Source organism: Musca autumnalis, unplaced genomic scaffold, assembly GCF_047663935.1.
Source record: "Musca autumnalis isolate F117 unplaced genomic scaffold, ASM4766393v1 scaffold_2, whole genome shotgun sequence".
Lineage (NCBI taxonomy): Eukaryota > Metazoa > Arthropoda > Insecta > Diptera > Muscidae > Musca > Musca autumnalis.
Genome location: NW_027411755.1, coordinates 217070261 through 217084260, shown reverse-complemented (window position 1 = coordinate 217084260; position 14000 = coordinate 217070261). Strand labels below are relative to the sequence as shown.

The following is a 14000-nucleotide window of genomic DNA, read 5'->3' as shown; positions in this document are numbered from 1 at the left end:
TTAGGTGTTCATAGAAGAGCTTTAGTTGTTCATAGAAGAGCTTTAGGTCTTCATAGAAGAGCTTTAGATCTTCATAGAAGAGCTTTAGGTCTTCATAGAAGAGCTTTAGTCTTCATAGAAGAGCTTTAGGTCTTCATAGAAGAGCTTTAGGTCTTCATAGAAGAGCTTTAGGTCTTCATAGAAGAGCTTTAGGTCTTCATAGAAGAGCTTTAGGTCTTCATAGAAGAGCTTTAGGTCTTCATAGAAGAGCTTTAGGTCTTCATAGAAGAGCTTTAGGTCGTCATAGAAGAGCTTTAGGTCGTCATAGAAGAGCTTTAGGTCTTCATAGAAGAGCTTTAGGTCTTCATAGAAGAGCTTTAGGTCTTCATAGAAGAGCTTTAGGTCTTCATAGAAGAGCTTTAGGTCTTCATAGAAGAGCTTTAGGTCTTCATAGAAGAGCTTTAAGTCTTCTTAGTAGAGCTTTAGGTCTCTTAGAAGATCTTTAGGTCTTCTTAGAAGAGCTTTAGGTCTCTTAGAAGATCTTTAGGGCTTCTTAGAAGATCTTTAGGGCTTCTTAGGATAGCTTTAGGTCTTAGAAGAGCTTTAGGTCTTAGAAGAGCTTTAGGTCTTCTTAGAAGAGCTTTAGGTCTTCATAGAAGAGCTTTAGGTCTTCATAGAAGAGCTTAAGGTCTTCATAGAAGAGCTTTAGGTCTTCATAGAAGAGCTTTAGGTCTTCATAGAAGAGCTTTAGGTCTTCATAGAACAGCTTTAGGTCTTCATAGAAGAGCTTTAGGTCTTCATAGAAGAGCTTTAGGTCTTCATAGAAGAGCTTTAGGTCTTCATAGAAGAGCTTTAGGTCTTCATAGAAGAGCTTTAGGTCTTCATAGAAGAGCTTTAGGCCTTCATAGAAGAGCTTTAGGTCTTCATAGAAGAGCTTTAGGTCTTCATAGAAGAGCTTTAGGTCTTCATAGAAAATGTTGAAACGATCTTCTCTTTGGATGGTTTTCTCGGAAGAGCCTTTAACTGGGTCTGCTTAGAAAAGCTTCAGAAGGTCTTCGTAAAGGAGCTTTAGAAGACCTGCTTTAGAGTGTCTTCTCAGTATTAATATTTAATTAATTAATTAATTAATATTAAAATAAATATTATATAATATTTATGATGACCTTTCGAATCAAATTAAGGGGTTATGGCCACATACAAAGTTTACAAAAACGAAATTTTTTTGTTGGTTCATTCTAAAGTACAGGTAAAATAGAATATGTTGCAGATCGGACAAAAATATGCTGAGACGTGATCGTAGGAAAGAGATAACTTTTCTCTGTGATTTGTATGTAACATCGAAGTATTAAACGTGATTTTCTCGATATGGAATTTTTGAATGCGGTGTCCACTGTAGGTCGAAATTATCGGATGATCCGATCTTCATATGTTTTTGAGGGATTATTATACAAAATACTTGTTCTTAAGCAAGATACTTTTTTTAAAAAATTTTAACGGATTTTAACGGACTTTTTTTGTTAAAATCGAAATTTTAATTTTGACAGTTCACAATTCTTTTTTAAAAATGTATATTTTATAATTCGGCTTCGGTTTTACAAGATTATTAGGTTATTAAGGATCCCACAAAAACATTAGCTGTTCGGTTTATTCGTTTTTCGAGCTACAGTGGGCACCGCAAACTGCTGTAGTAAAACAGTGTTTCGTAGGCCCCCATTTGTCAGAAAACTGTGCAATATTTTTCAACAAACAAAATTCCGAAAGTTGCTCCAGGTGTGATCTATCAGACAAAAACAAAATGTTCTAAAAAGTTGGTAGATTTCTTGTAAGAAAGTAATCATGAAAAGAGTCATTGTCCGTGTTCATAAGTGGCCATAACCCCCTTAAATAACCTTTAGATGAACTTCCTAGAAGTCCATTGCAAAATTTTCGTAAAAGCTCTTTAAAAGTACTTTAAACTAAAGAAAGATGCGTACTTACCTTTCAGTCTCTGTTTCCGCAATAGGTTGTTGCTGCTGCTGTTGTTGTAGCGCTGTAGTTGTTCCAGGTGTTTGTGATGTGGTGGCTGTAGTTGGTTTCGACTGCTGTTGTGGTGGTGGCTGTGACGACTGTTGCTGTTGTTGTTGCTGAGTTTGCTGTGGTGTCTTTTGTTGCTGTTGCTGTAATTTTTGATTGTCAATTACTGTTGCTGAGGCTGCAGCAGCTTGCATTGACATATTCGTTGGCATAACAGTGGCCGATGTTATGGGATTCAAGTGAACATTAACACTTGTTGCAGGCTGTTGCTGTTGCTGCTGCTGAGCATTATCGATAGGACGTGGTGCTTGTTGCTGTTGTTGTGATTGTTGTTGCTGTTGATATTGAACAGCTGGCACAGTAGCTGAGCCTGGCTGCATGGTCATCATGGGTGCTGTCATTGAAGTGCTGGTGGCTCCAGCCATTGAGCCATGTTGTTGTTGTTGCTGCTGTTGAATTTGAGCTAAAATAGCTGCATTATCAACCATGGTAGCCGGAGCACTATGTTGCTGTTGAGCCGCTAATGAGGCCTGTTGTTGCATTTGTTGTTGTGTGGTGGCCTGCTGTTGTTGTGGTTGCTGAGGCTGAGGTTGATAGGTGCCCATTTGTGTTAATATTGGCATTGTTTGCCCGGGACCTAATGGTTGCTGTGGTTGTTGCATTTGCTGGAATTGTTGCGGAAGTGAAGTTTGAGTAGATGGTGGCTGTTGTTGTTGCTGCTGCTGTGGTTGCGATGGCATTTGTTGAGGCAAACTAATGCTACGTGCCACACCATCGGTTTGTGAAGTCTGTTGCTGCAATGAAGGCTGGCGTTGCTGTTGTTGTTGCTGTCCAACCTGTGGCATTTGTTGCTGCTGTTGTTGTTGTGGAATTTGTTGTTGTATGTTTGCAGGAACTCCCTGTACCATTTGTTGTTGTTGCCCCGGCATTTGTTGCATACCGGTTACCGGTACTGTCTGTTGCATTTGTGGTTGTTGCTGTTGTTGTTGGTTTGGTTGTTGTGGAATTTGTTGCACCGTCATAGCAGCACGCTGCTGCATTTGTGGTGGCTGTTGTTGTTGTTGCTGTTGTGGAATCTGTTGTACCGGAACGTTTTGTTGAATTTGTTGTGACTGTTGTTGTGCTTGTTGCTGCTGCTGCTGGACTTGTTGGGACTGCGGCGGCATTTGCTGCACGGAAGAAACAGGCACCGCACGTTGCATTGGCTGTTGCTGCTGTTGTTGTTGCACTGGCATCGCTTGCTGTTGCTGGGCCTGCTGAGGAATTGTTTGCTGTTGTTGCGACTGCACTGGTAATGATTGCTGCCTCTGAGGAGGAGCCTGAGCTGGAGCCTGCTGTTGTTGTATTTGTTGTTGCAATTGCTGTGGAACGGTCTGTTGCATTGTTGGCTGTTGTTGCTGTGGCGGCTGTTGCTGCTGTGGAATCTGTTGTCTAACTTGGACAGCTTGTTGTTGCAATTGCTGCGGTATCTGTTGTACCGGCATTGAATGTTGCATTTGTACCGGTACCGAATGCTGCTGCATTGCCTGTTGTTGCGGTTGCATTTGCTGCATTTGGGCCATTTGCTGTTGCTGTGAAATCTGCTGCTGCATTTGTACAGTCTGCGGCATCTGTTGCTGCTGTGGCACCTGCTGCTGCAACTGCTGTGGCTGTTGCTGCGACTGTGGCTGTGGTGGTGCTGCAACACCTTCGGGCATTTGTGGCGATTGTTGTTGTGGTGTCTGATGTGGTGTAGCCTGGAAGTTTGAAGTCACATATGTTGGGGGTACTTGCGTCTGTTGTGGAGCTGGTGATAATGGTTGATGTTGTTGTTGTTGCTGTTGTATATCAATGTTATAGGTCATACTGGGAGCCTGTTGTTGAGGCTGTTGTTGTTGTTGTGGTGTTTGTTGGGGCTGACCACCTTGAGTCATAATGGGCTGTTGAACCTGTTGCTGCTGCTGTGGCTGAACACCACCTCCTCCAGCAGGAGAACCCACATTACTATTGTCGGACGATATGGATATACTGCCGTTCTGCATGTTTATACTGCTGGGTAAAGATACAGTATGAGGGTGCTGGGCCTGTTGTTGCTGAGGCTGACTTTGTTGAGACTGAGCTTGCTGGGGTACCTGTTGCTGCTGCATGCTTTGGCCAGCTTGCTGTTGTTGCTGCTGCAGAGATACCTGTTGAGGTGGTTGCTGTTGTTGTTGCTGTTTAAATGCCTCAAAGTTAACAGGTTGCGAGCGTCCCGGTATATAGGCAACAGCAGCTGCAGCCGCAGCCTTTTCTGAGGCTTCTATGGCCTCTTCACGACGCTTCAACTCTTCCAGCGATTGCTTGAGTTTATGGGCAGCCAAGGTGGCGAAATCTATTGGTATTTGTTGACCCTGGCCATCTTGCAAAACCTGACCCGTCATTGACATTTGAGGGGTATTGGCATTCACTTCCTGTGGTGGAGTTTGATATTGGCCCTCTGTGCCCATAACTCCCCCTTCACCAGCCTTAGCAGCTTCCACAAATTGTTGTAATCCATGGACCACAGTGGCAGGAGCAGTGTTTATACCACCACCACCTCCTCCTGCGCCACCACCACCAGTTGCCATTGGCATTTTAGCTACTGGCTCTGGATAGTTCCAATTGCCATCAGCTGAAGCTGCAGTAGTGGCATCAAAATGATTTTCCAAAATTGCGGCGGTACCGTGACCCAAAATCATGCTTTGTGTGGTACGTGGCGCACCACCTTCACCACCACTATTTTCACCGGCAGCCCCAGTGCCGCCTTCAGTCTTTTCGTTGTTATTCGCACCTCCAGCATCTCCCTTGCCACCACCACCGCCTCCGGGCACAGTGGTATGGTCCAAATAGTCCATACAAACCCAACGACCACGACGAAATGGTTCGGTGGATTCAATTTTGACTACCTTAAAGCGTTCGCTGCGATGCTGGGTCGAATCCTTTTTCACATCACTACCACTGGGCACCACATCGATGAAATTCTCACCGACATTAACCTGAACATTGGAAATATCCTGTGCTCCAAGTGTGGCCACAACCAAACCGAACTGGGAACCCGTGGGTATGGCTGGAGCCGTACTACTGAGACCATCATCTTGATGATAGTAAATCTCTTCCTTCGAAAAGGTATCCTCAGACATGGAGGGCGTTTCATTTTCCAAATCGGTTATGCGACTATTATCGTCTGTGTGAGATTCATCGAAATCATCGGCAGACTCATCTTCACCATTGTCGGTGACGGGTGAAGGTTTCGGATTACCACCCAGGGTGACGGAGGTAATTTGAAATGAAGATGTGGGCTTGGGCGGCTTGCGCATATTACCAACGCCACCACCAGTTTGGGAGAGGTTTCTTGCCGCATTTTGACCGTATGAAGATTGATAGCGCATTGAGCGCATGTTGGAACGCATGGTACCGCCACCTTGATTGGGCGATGGTTGTTCAGCAATACTATTATTGTTGTTGGGCGAGGAAGCCTTACTTGAATTTGCCGAGGATGATTTCGAGGTGGAATTCTTGGTCGAATGACTAGCATTCGAGCTGGTCGATTTGGGTGCCACAGAGGCTGAACTGGAGCTGTTGTTGGTCATATTCGAATGAATGCTGTTAAAGCTGGTGGCATTTGAGAGTGAATCAGCCGTGGCCGGGGTGTTGGAGGGTAATGGCACAGCATTCAAACGTAAACATTCGCTGGTGGTGCGTTGTATGGCCGTCGAGGTGGTGGTAGTCGTAGTCGTGGCATTATTGGCGGAGGAAGAAGAAGTCGAATTTGTGTGCTGATGATGATGCTGATGCGAATGGTGATGATGCTGCTGCTGATTCGACATGCTGTTGCTGTGATGGTGATGATGATGGTGGTGATGTTTATCCATGGCGGCGTTGGTGCTGTTATTCTTGTCCACCGTATTGCTGGTGGTCAGCGAATTCACCTTAACCAGGGTGGGTTTCTTGATGGATGTAGTGCTGGCCACCCTGGGCGATGTAGTCGATTGTATGGTATTACGACGCTGAGGTGTGTTTGGCGACACCTTAAATCTGGCGGGAACAGGACGATCAATCATGCTGCGTGCTGGTGAGTGCTGAGGTGATTGCTGTTGTCGCTGCTGCTGCTGCTGACGACTGCTGGCAATAACAATTGTTTGTGGCTCGTCAGGTGAGGAGGCTGAGTTGTTTTCGTTGGGTGGTGTAACTGGTGAATTTAAAGCCGACAATGAGGATAAATCTTCGGAATTTTGGGTGGACAACAATGAGTGGGGTGTATGGTGATCTTCGGGCAAAAGTTGATGTTGGTGCTCTTCTCCTACAATTTCTTCAATGTGTTCCTGCTGGTGTTGTGGGTGCTCTTCCCCCTGCTGATGTAGCTGTTGCTGCTGGTGGTGATGATGTTGTGTTTGTGTTTGCGATTGTTGTTGACCGGAATCCTCTGTAGCAGTTTGATTCTCGGCCATAATCGGGGTTTTTAAAGTGCGCAACTTTTTCAACAGCAAATCCAGGGTAGTGCGTATTGTCCAACCAAACCCGGGTGTAATTAAGGTATCAAATACTAGACCAATAAACCGTATGGTTGTGGTAATGGTGGTGAAGGAATCTTTGTTATCAGTGGCTGAAAACAGCTTAGTTGGAATAGTTGAAATTTGGAAACAACTAACTTGAGAGTTGTTGTTGTTGTAGTATAAAGAAGTTAGGATTTTTAGCTTAGGTATTAAATTAGAGTTAGATTTGTTGTTGTTGGTTTATCCTAGGGATGAAAATTGGTTTAAATTAATTTTAGTTTAGATTTTGTTTTTGTGTTTAACTAAAAGTTGAGTTTTTGTTTTTTTGGTTTTGGTTTTTGTCGCGCTGCTTTAAAATGATCTTAGATCTTAATTCTGCTTTGTCCTTGTTGTTGTTGTTGTTATTTTGTTGGTTTTTAAGCTATATTCTAAAAGTCTTCTTTGAAGTTCCTTTTCGCGTGAGAACAATTGAACTTTGACTGTGGCAAAGTATACGACCGTTATCACGTTTTCACGTTGCTCAAACACAGACCAACCGTTAGATAATGACTTAGAGAACCACTACCTTTGTTGTGGGTGGGTGGTTGGATGATTGGTTGGTTGGTTGTCGCCTTTGCTGAGAGCTGTTGAGCCAACGAGATATATAAATTCGTGGAATTCGCTCTTTAGCGAGAGAGCGTGTAGGAGGCTTAGCTAGTTTGCTAGTTTTTCTTTTATTCAATTTACTGATTATTCTCTATGATGACGGTGATGACCACACGTTTTAGATCTGTGTCGCCTGGTGGCTATACTCTAAGTTGTCGGTCACAAGATTAGAGGTTAATAGTAGCAAAACTAAATTAAATCTAATTGAATTTCATCCACATTGTTCGTAAACGAAGAACGGCGTTGAATGCTGATGATGATGATGCTGCGACTGCTGCTGCGAATGATGATGACTGAGATGAGGATGCCGACTGCAATTATTACTTGGGTTGGATATATGTTTTCGGCAACGACAATCTGGGGGGTGAATCAAATCAGATTATATTGTAAAACTGCTGATGATTTACTACTGCTCGTCGAGGTAAAAACAAACACCAATGATCATGAACAATCTTGGGTACTTTTCAAATTAGGCCACAGCAGTAACGATGAATCTCGTAGCAACAAAGATTCCAAAGGCGACGACGACGACGACGACAACGATATGGACGACGTCACAGGATATATAGCTGGCAGGTATGTTGAGGACGTAGTAAAAGACGATTTACAGGCGGCCACTAACGATAATGTCGTTGTACAATCGTTAGTTTCGTTAGATTTTGCAGTACTATTGAATTGGTGGTTCCGGTAGAGCGGAGGTTTTAATTTCTCGCTCAAAGGTTTATTATTGTATAACACTTTGACAAAGGCGGTTGTAATAAAATCCGCGGCGGCGTTAATACGGACGACGATAATGACAACGACGACAACGGCGACAACTTCAAAGACGGCGACGTTTTTAACGTTATAAAAATAAACTAAGCGACAATGCTGGCGATGCATATTGTCAATACGAAATTACAACGAAGTTTGGCAACGACAACGCAAAACGATTGTAAAAATAACGACTGCATTACCGCGGCAATTTTCAAAAACAATCCAAATTTAACAAGAAAATAAATGAGGTTATTTAAAGTCAGGGAGAGAGAGAGTGCGAGAGAGCCAACGATAAAAGTTGTTCTTCTACCTCAAATAGTTATAACAACAAAAAGAGTTCTTTGAGGGGGTGGAGTAGGGCTTTAAAACGGCGAAAGGATACTCAGTTGATATTTGCTCTCACACAAAAATTTAACTGCTCTCAAACACAGATACCCGAAAACTCTCTCAAGGGCTAATCAAAGCCGTTGCATTTTTGGCTAACGATTTCGTTAACTTTTCCAGCGAGGGGGAGAGAATGCGAAAAAGTTCCCAATGATGCTGACGTTTCGCTTTGAGGTTTGTTCGTTAGATATTGTTTTTGTTTTTAACTTTTTCTTTACAGTGTATTTATCATTTGGGCTATTGTTAAGTTTGAGGTTTGTAGGGGGATCTTTTGTTTCAATCTATTTTTTTCGCTTTGTTTTTTTTTACTGCACAAAAAAGTTGTTGCCTTGTGTAGCGTGTGTGAGTCTATTATTTATTAAATTTCCGGCAATAAATTTCAATTAGTGGATGAATAAAATCACTTCATTTATCTTTCTTTTTTCCTTTTGTTTAGTAGCAAAGAACACAAAAGATAAACAATAATAATAGTAATAGTAAAGAGCAAATCTCTGTTACGTATTGATTGTTGGGGGAGGAAGAATCTGTGTATTTATTTTTTTTATTTCTTCAAATCACTCTCACGCACATTTCCATTTAAAAAAAAAGAAGACAAAAAATTAAATTTAATTTTTTCCGTTCACAAAAAATTAAAATATTTTCTTTTTCATTTCATTCAATATTGGTTGTTGTTGTTGTTTGCTTTCGTTAACTAAAACTCATTAACTTAATTTGTTTTTATTTCTTTTGGGTTTTTAAATAATTGGCCAAATTGTTGAACACTTTAGCTTAGAGGGGGATGTTATAATTTTTTTATTATTACTGCGTATTTTTATATTTTTTTCTTTCTTTCTTCTCTTTACACACTAACAATATATTTATGATATAACTTATATATGATGATTAACACTAAAGATAATTATGGTTATGATTTTAAAAAATTTATTTTAAAGTTTCAAAAAATTCACTAAATTTGTATTATTACGACGAAAGCCGTTTGAAAACGGTTAGAAATTGTAAAAAGATTTGTTTTTTAAAAAAATTTTGGTTTGAATAGCGAAAAGAAGATGTTTTGTATTTGATGTTGTTGTTGGTTTTTCACGTTTCCGTTTGACGTTAATGTTGTTGTTTACTGTAAAGAAATAAAAAATAAAGGAGTTGTTGAATTAGTACGTTTTTAGGAATGAAATAAAAAAACTTATTCATGGATTTTTCTTTTTTTAGAAATTGGTAATAAACTGACGATATCATGACCGAATGAGCTTACGATGAGTTTAGTAAGCTGTTAAAAACGAAATAGTCAAATGAGAAACACTGAAAACAGCAATACAGAACTAGTTCACTACGTTCATTCAAGTGAACTTAACTGAAGTGGCAAACCAAATTTATTTTCAAGTAAGTCTTGTGCCAGACTATGAAAATTTTCATGAAATGTTTTGAGCTTATGGGTAAGAAGGGAGCTCCTTCACCTCCGCTCTCTCCTAAAAGCTAAAATATTATCATGTGTTATTTTCAGTGTCTTGCACAAGAGTAAGAAATTTGAAATCATTCTACAACTAAAAACAAAGCAAGGAACTGTTAAAAAAGAAACAACTTCTAGTACGCATTTTTTGAAAGTACATATTTAGACTACAAAACCCCTAGTAGGGTTTTGTCCTGTCAGATCCAGTTCGGATTTAATGGCCTCGTCCAAACCGGGCTAAATCGACACTTTTTTGCATTTATCAGCCCTTTATCTCAGAAACGAATAGCAATATTGTAGCCCTATACTAGTAGAACTAATCTTTTGAGAAAAACACATAAGAAAAACTCCATCTAGGGCATCAAAATCTATAAAATATAGAACATTTTACATAATTTTTGAAATTCTGGTCAGTATCGGCTAAACTATTGGGAGTTGAACCAAGTATTCTTTTGCAAAAATCTTCCAAATAAAGTTCTCAATAATTCTTTAGAACATTCTGAAACTCTAAAATGCTTACTTCATGTTGTTTCAGCGGTATTTTGCATCATATCTTTTACAACATGTATTTCAAACGCAGTTCACACCAACAGTTTATTCTCGCATTTCGGATTTGACTACATTATTGACATTTTTATTAAATCGTCGTTGAAAAATGTACTGAAAACAACGGCACAGAGGCATTTTACAAAAATGACATGTTCTGAAGAGTTGTGTATTACATTTTTCCAAAAGAAAATATTCAGAAAAAATTAACGGTTTTGGAGATACGGTGCGAAATGTATAAATATTGTGGAATTTTTGCATATATTTTGAAATTTGAGGCAATAAATGTAGTTTTTCGGTTTCTTTATTTCTCCAAATATTTTATTCTTGTCCTTATCTACAAATTTGCTTCAGCGGTCAGAAGAAGATTCGCATTGATTTCAGAGATATAGCCCCGAATTTCCTTAAAAACTCAATATTTAACCATGTTTAGATGGGGCCATAAAATCCGAGCTGAATCTGACACAACAAAACCCAACTAGGGTTTCTTGTCGTTTGGGTCTGTACTTTCAAAAAATCCTCAGTTCGAATTGTTTGCACAAGATCACCTTAAAAATGTTGCACAGTGTTATTTAAACATTTTCGCCTCCCAGCAAAATGTTTGTAGCCAAAGAAGTAGTTAAATCATGAGTGCAAGTGATTTCGGACTACATCTTTTTACGTGAAAGAAGTCATGATTTTTACAAGGGCATGGCTGTCTAATTTACTTCTTAAGCACACATTTTGCATTAGTTCTTTGTAGTGAATAAATCACAACAATATATGATTCAACTACTTCTTTGGCTACAAACAAAGATGTAGTTCGAAATCACTTTTATTATTTTTTGTATACAAATTACTTTTTATGGATGCAAACATTGTGCTGTTATTAGAATTAACAAGAAACAAATTATGTTCTTTGTCTTTTAAAGTTTTTTTTTTGCAAAATTTTGAAATTTCTAAAATGTGAAAATTTTATGAAATGGATTCAAATCGGACATTGTCAAAATGTGAAGAACGGACTGCATTTTTCATGACTCTGCGTGGACTGCTTCAAAAAAAGCTATTCAATCACTACTTCACAAGGAACAACTTCAAATAAATTTTGCTGGGCTTATATTTTCGACATGCACAAATACTTTGTAGAAGGTACATGTTCCTGTTTTCAAAGTGGTTGATCTCTAGATGACTTTTCAACCAATTTAAAATTAGATGAATTTTCAAAGAGTTTATAGTCAGTTTAAAAATAGTCGATTTATTATCAACCATTTTATCAACTGGTTGATAAAAGTCCGACAGGGAAAGTGAAAATTGGCGTGGTATTTGTGTACTATCGGCAAAAGCGAAAATAATGCCAAAATTATCCTCATCTGTATCAAAGATAACCTGAAGGAATCCATTAACTCAGTAAAATCCCTTTAATTATTGAGTGTTGAATTTAATTTATATATTTTACATCGATTTTAAAAATGCTTTCGACACCATTAATCTTGCCTGCATTTGGAATGCACAGATAATTTCAGCAAATACACAATACATGTGTATTAAGACCAACACCAAATAACAGGTTAAAGCCAGAGGTCAAAACTATGACTCAGTAGACTAATTCTGTTATCTGGGAAAGTTGGTGGACCTGGCTGGTGGCACAGATGTAGACGTTGAAGCAAAAATTAGTAATGCTAAAGCAGCATTTGGAATGCTGGCAACAATTTGACAAAATAACAGAACATTCGAATCCAATGTCAATGTCAGACAATTTGGAGTCGATTTAGCCATGTCCGTCCGTCTGTCGGTCTGGCTGGTGCGCTCGATAACTCTCGAACGGATGAACCGATTTGGACCAAAATTTGGCGTTAGCAATATTTTATTCAAGCTTAGTTTATATTCGAAGATGGGTTATATCGGTCCACTCCTCCGATACTTCCCCCACAAAAGCACGATAACTCTTGAAACGAGTAACCGATTTGGTCCATACTATGGATACCGTTAAATTTCTTCTAGACTTAAATGAGGTTCCAATATGGACTCAATCGGTCCAATCCTTCGGGTATCTCACACACAAAATTTCAGAAAAATTAAGTTTAGGACCTGCTCTCGAATCGCTTTGATTTTTGCTGTAACAACTTGTATTCCCTGTAGCCTAAACGACAAGGCTTCCCGAGAAAATAGCCTCAAAGTTGCAAAAAACTCATATGACCTATAACTCTCGAACCGAACTGCCCATTTTGTTCAAACATAGTCTAAGCACGGCAACTCTCGAACGGATGAAGCGATTTGGTCCTAAATTCGGCATTAGTAATATTTTATTCAAGCTAAGTTTAAGTTCGAAGATGGGTTATATCGGTCCACTCCTCCGGTACTTCCCCCACAAAAGTTCGGAAAATTTGTGAGCACGATAGCTCTTGAAAAGAGTAACCGATTTGGTGCACGCTTTGCATACCGCAAAATTCCTTCTAGACTTAAATGAGGTTCCAATATAGACTCTATCGGTCCACTCCTTCGGGTACACACAAAATGTCGGAAAATTTTAGTTTAAGACCTGCTCCGAATCGCTTTAATTTTTGCTGTAGCACCTTGTATTCTCTGCCCCCATTACGACAGTAAAAGTTTTATCAGGGGTAAGGCCATACTTCATGAGAAAATAGTCCGAAAGATTTAAAACTACCCCTATGGCACTATGTGTAGTGTTTAGAGAGCACTATAACTCTCGAACGGATCAGCCGATTCGGTCTAAAATTTGGCATTCGTAATATTTTGTTCAAATATAATATAAGTTTGAAGATAGACCATATCGGTCCACTCCTTCAGGTACTTCCCCCCACAAAAGTTTGAAAATGTTCGGAAAAATTGTTGAAGGGAGTAACCGATTTAGTCCATACTTTTCATATCGTAATATCATGTTTAAATATGGACTATATAAAAAATTTGTGAAGAGTGCAGTTTAAGGCCTGCACTCAAATAGCTTTGTTTCTTTTTGTAACAATTTGTATTCGCTGCCTCCATTACGACAGCACACATTTTTTCAGGGGAAAGTCCATACTTCCTGAGAAAATTGTCCGAAAGATTTAATATACCCCTATGGCACCATGTGTAGTGGCTGGCTTAAACGGATCAGCCGATTTGATTCAACATTTGGACTTAGGTTTTTGTTGTTGTTGCATTCGCTTTCCCATTACGACTGTACATGTTTTTAGGGGCAAGTACCCAGCAAACCAATCGTACCGACATCGTAACGAAATCGGAACAAAATTCGGACGATACGTCCGATATCTGATCCGAAATCGTAACGATATCTTAACGAAAGTTGTATGAAGTGGTTAACATAATTTCGGAACGAAATGTCGGAGCGACATCGGATCGATTTCAGTGCGATTTCGTAACGAAATCTGAAGAAAATCCTTGGGAAATTCGGAAAGGAAATTTCTTTCCGACATTCCTTCCGAAATCGGAACGAAATCGGTACGAAATCTGAACTATTTCCTCTCCGAAAAATCATTTAGAAATCGGAACGAAATCTGAACGACTTTGCTTCCGAAATTGTTCAGACGTGTGGGACATCAGACATTTGGTTTGCTGGGTATTTACTTCTTGAGATAATGGCACCAAAGCTCCAAAACAAGCCTACCGGCACAAACTAAACTGAGTTGTACGTAAGATAACCCTCGAAGGGAGAAAGTATTGTGTGTTACTTGTTTTCTTTAGGTCCGAAGCTGAGCCGACTGGTACTTGGATATTGTAAGCGTCCTGTGCTCCAGTAGGGTTCAAAG

The 14000-nt window shown here is 39.7% G+C and overlaps 1 protein-coding gene across 7 annotated transcripts in view; it reads right to left on the bottom strand.

Annotated features, from left to right (window-relative positions):
* The window catches only part of bun (TSC22 domain family member bunched), a 735547-nt gene that overhangs the window by 692759 nt on the left and 28788 nt on the right, over nucleotides 1-14000 (bottom strand). For all 7 annotated transcript variants that reach the window (XM_073970879.1, XM_073970878.1, XM_073970881.1 and 4 more), the window contains exon 2: nucleotides 1957-9378. In XM_073970879.1, coding sequence (XP_073826980.1) covers nucleotides 1957-6437 — 4481 coding nt within the window. In that variant the 5' untranslated portion in view covers nucleotides 6438-9378. The remainder of the gene's footprint in view (nucleotides 1-1956; nucleotides 9379-14000) is intronic.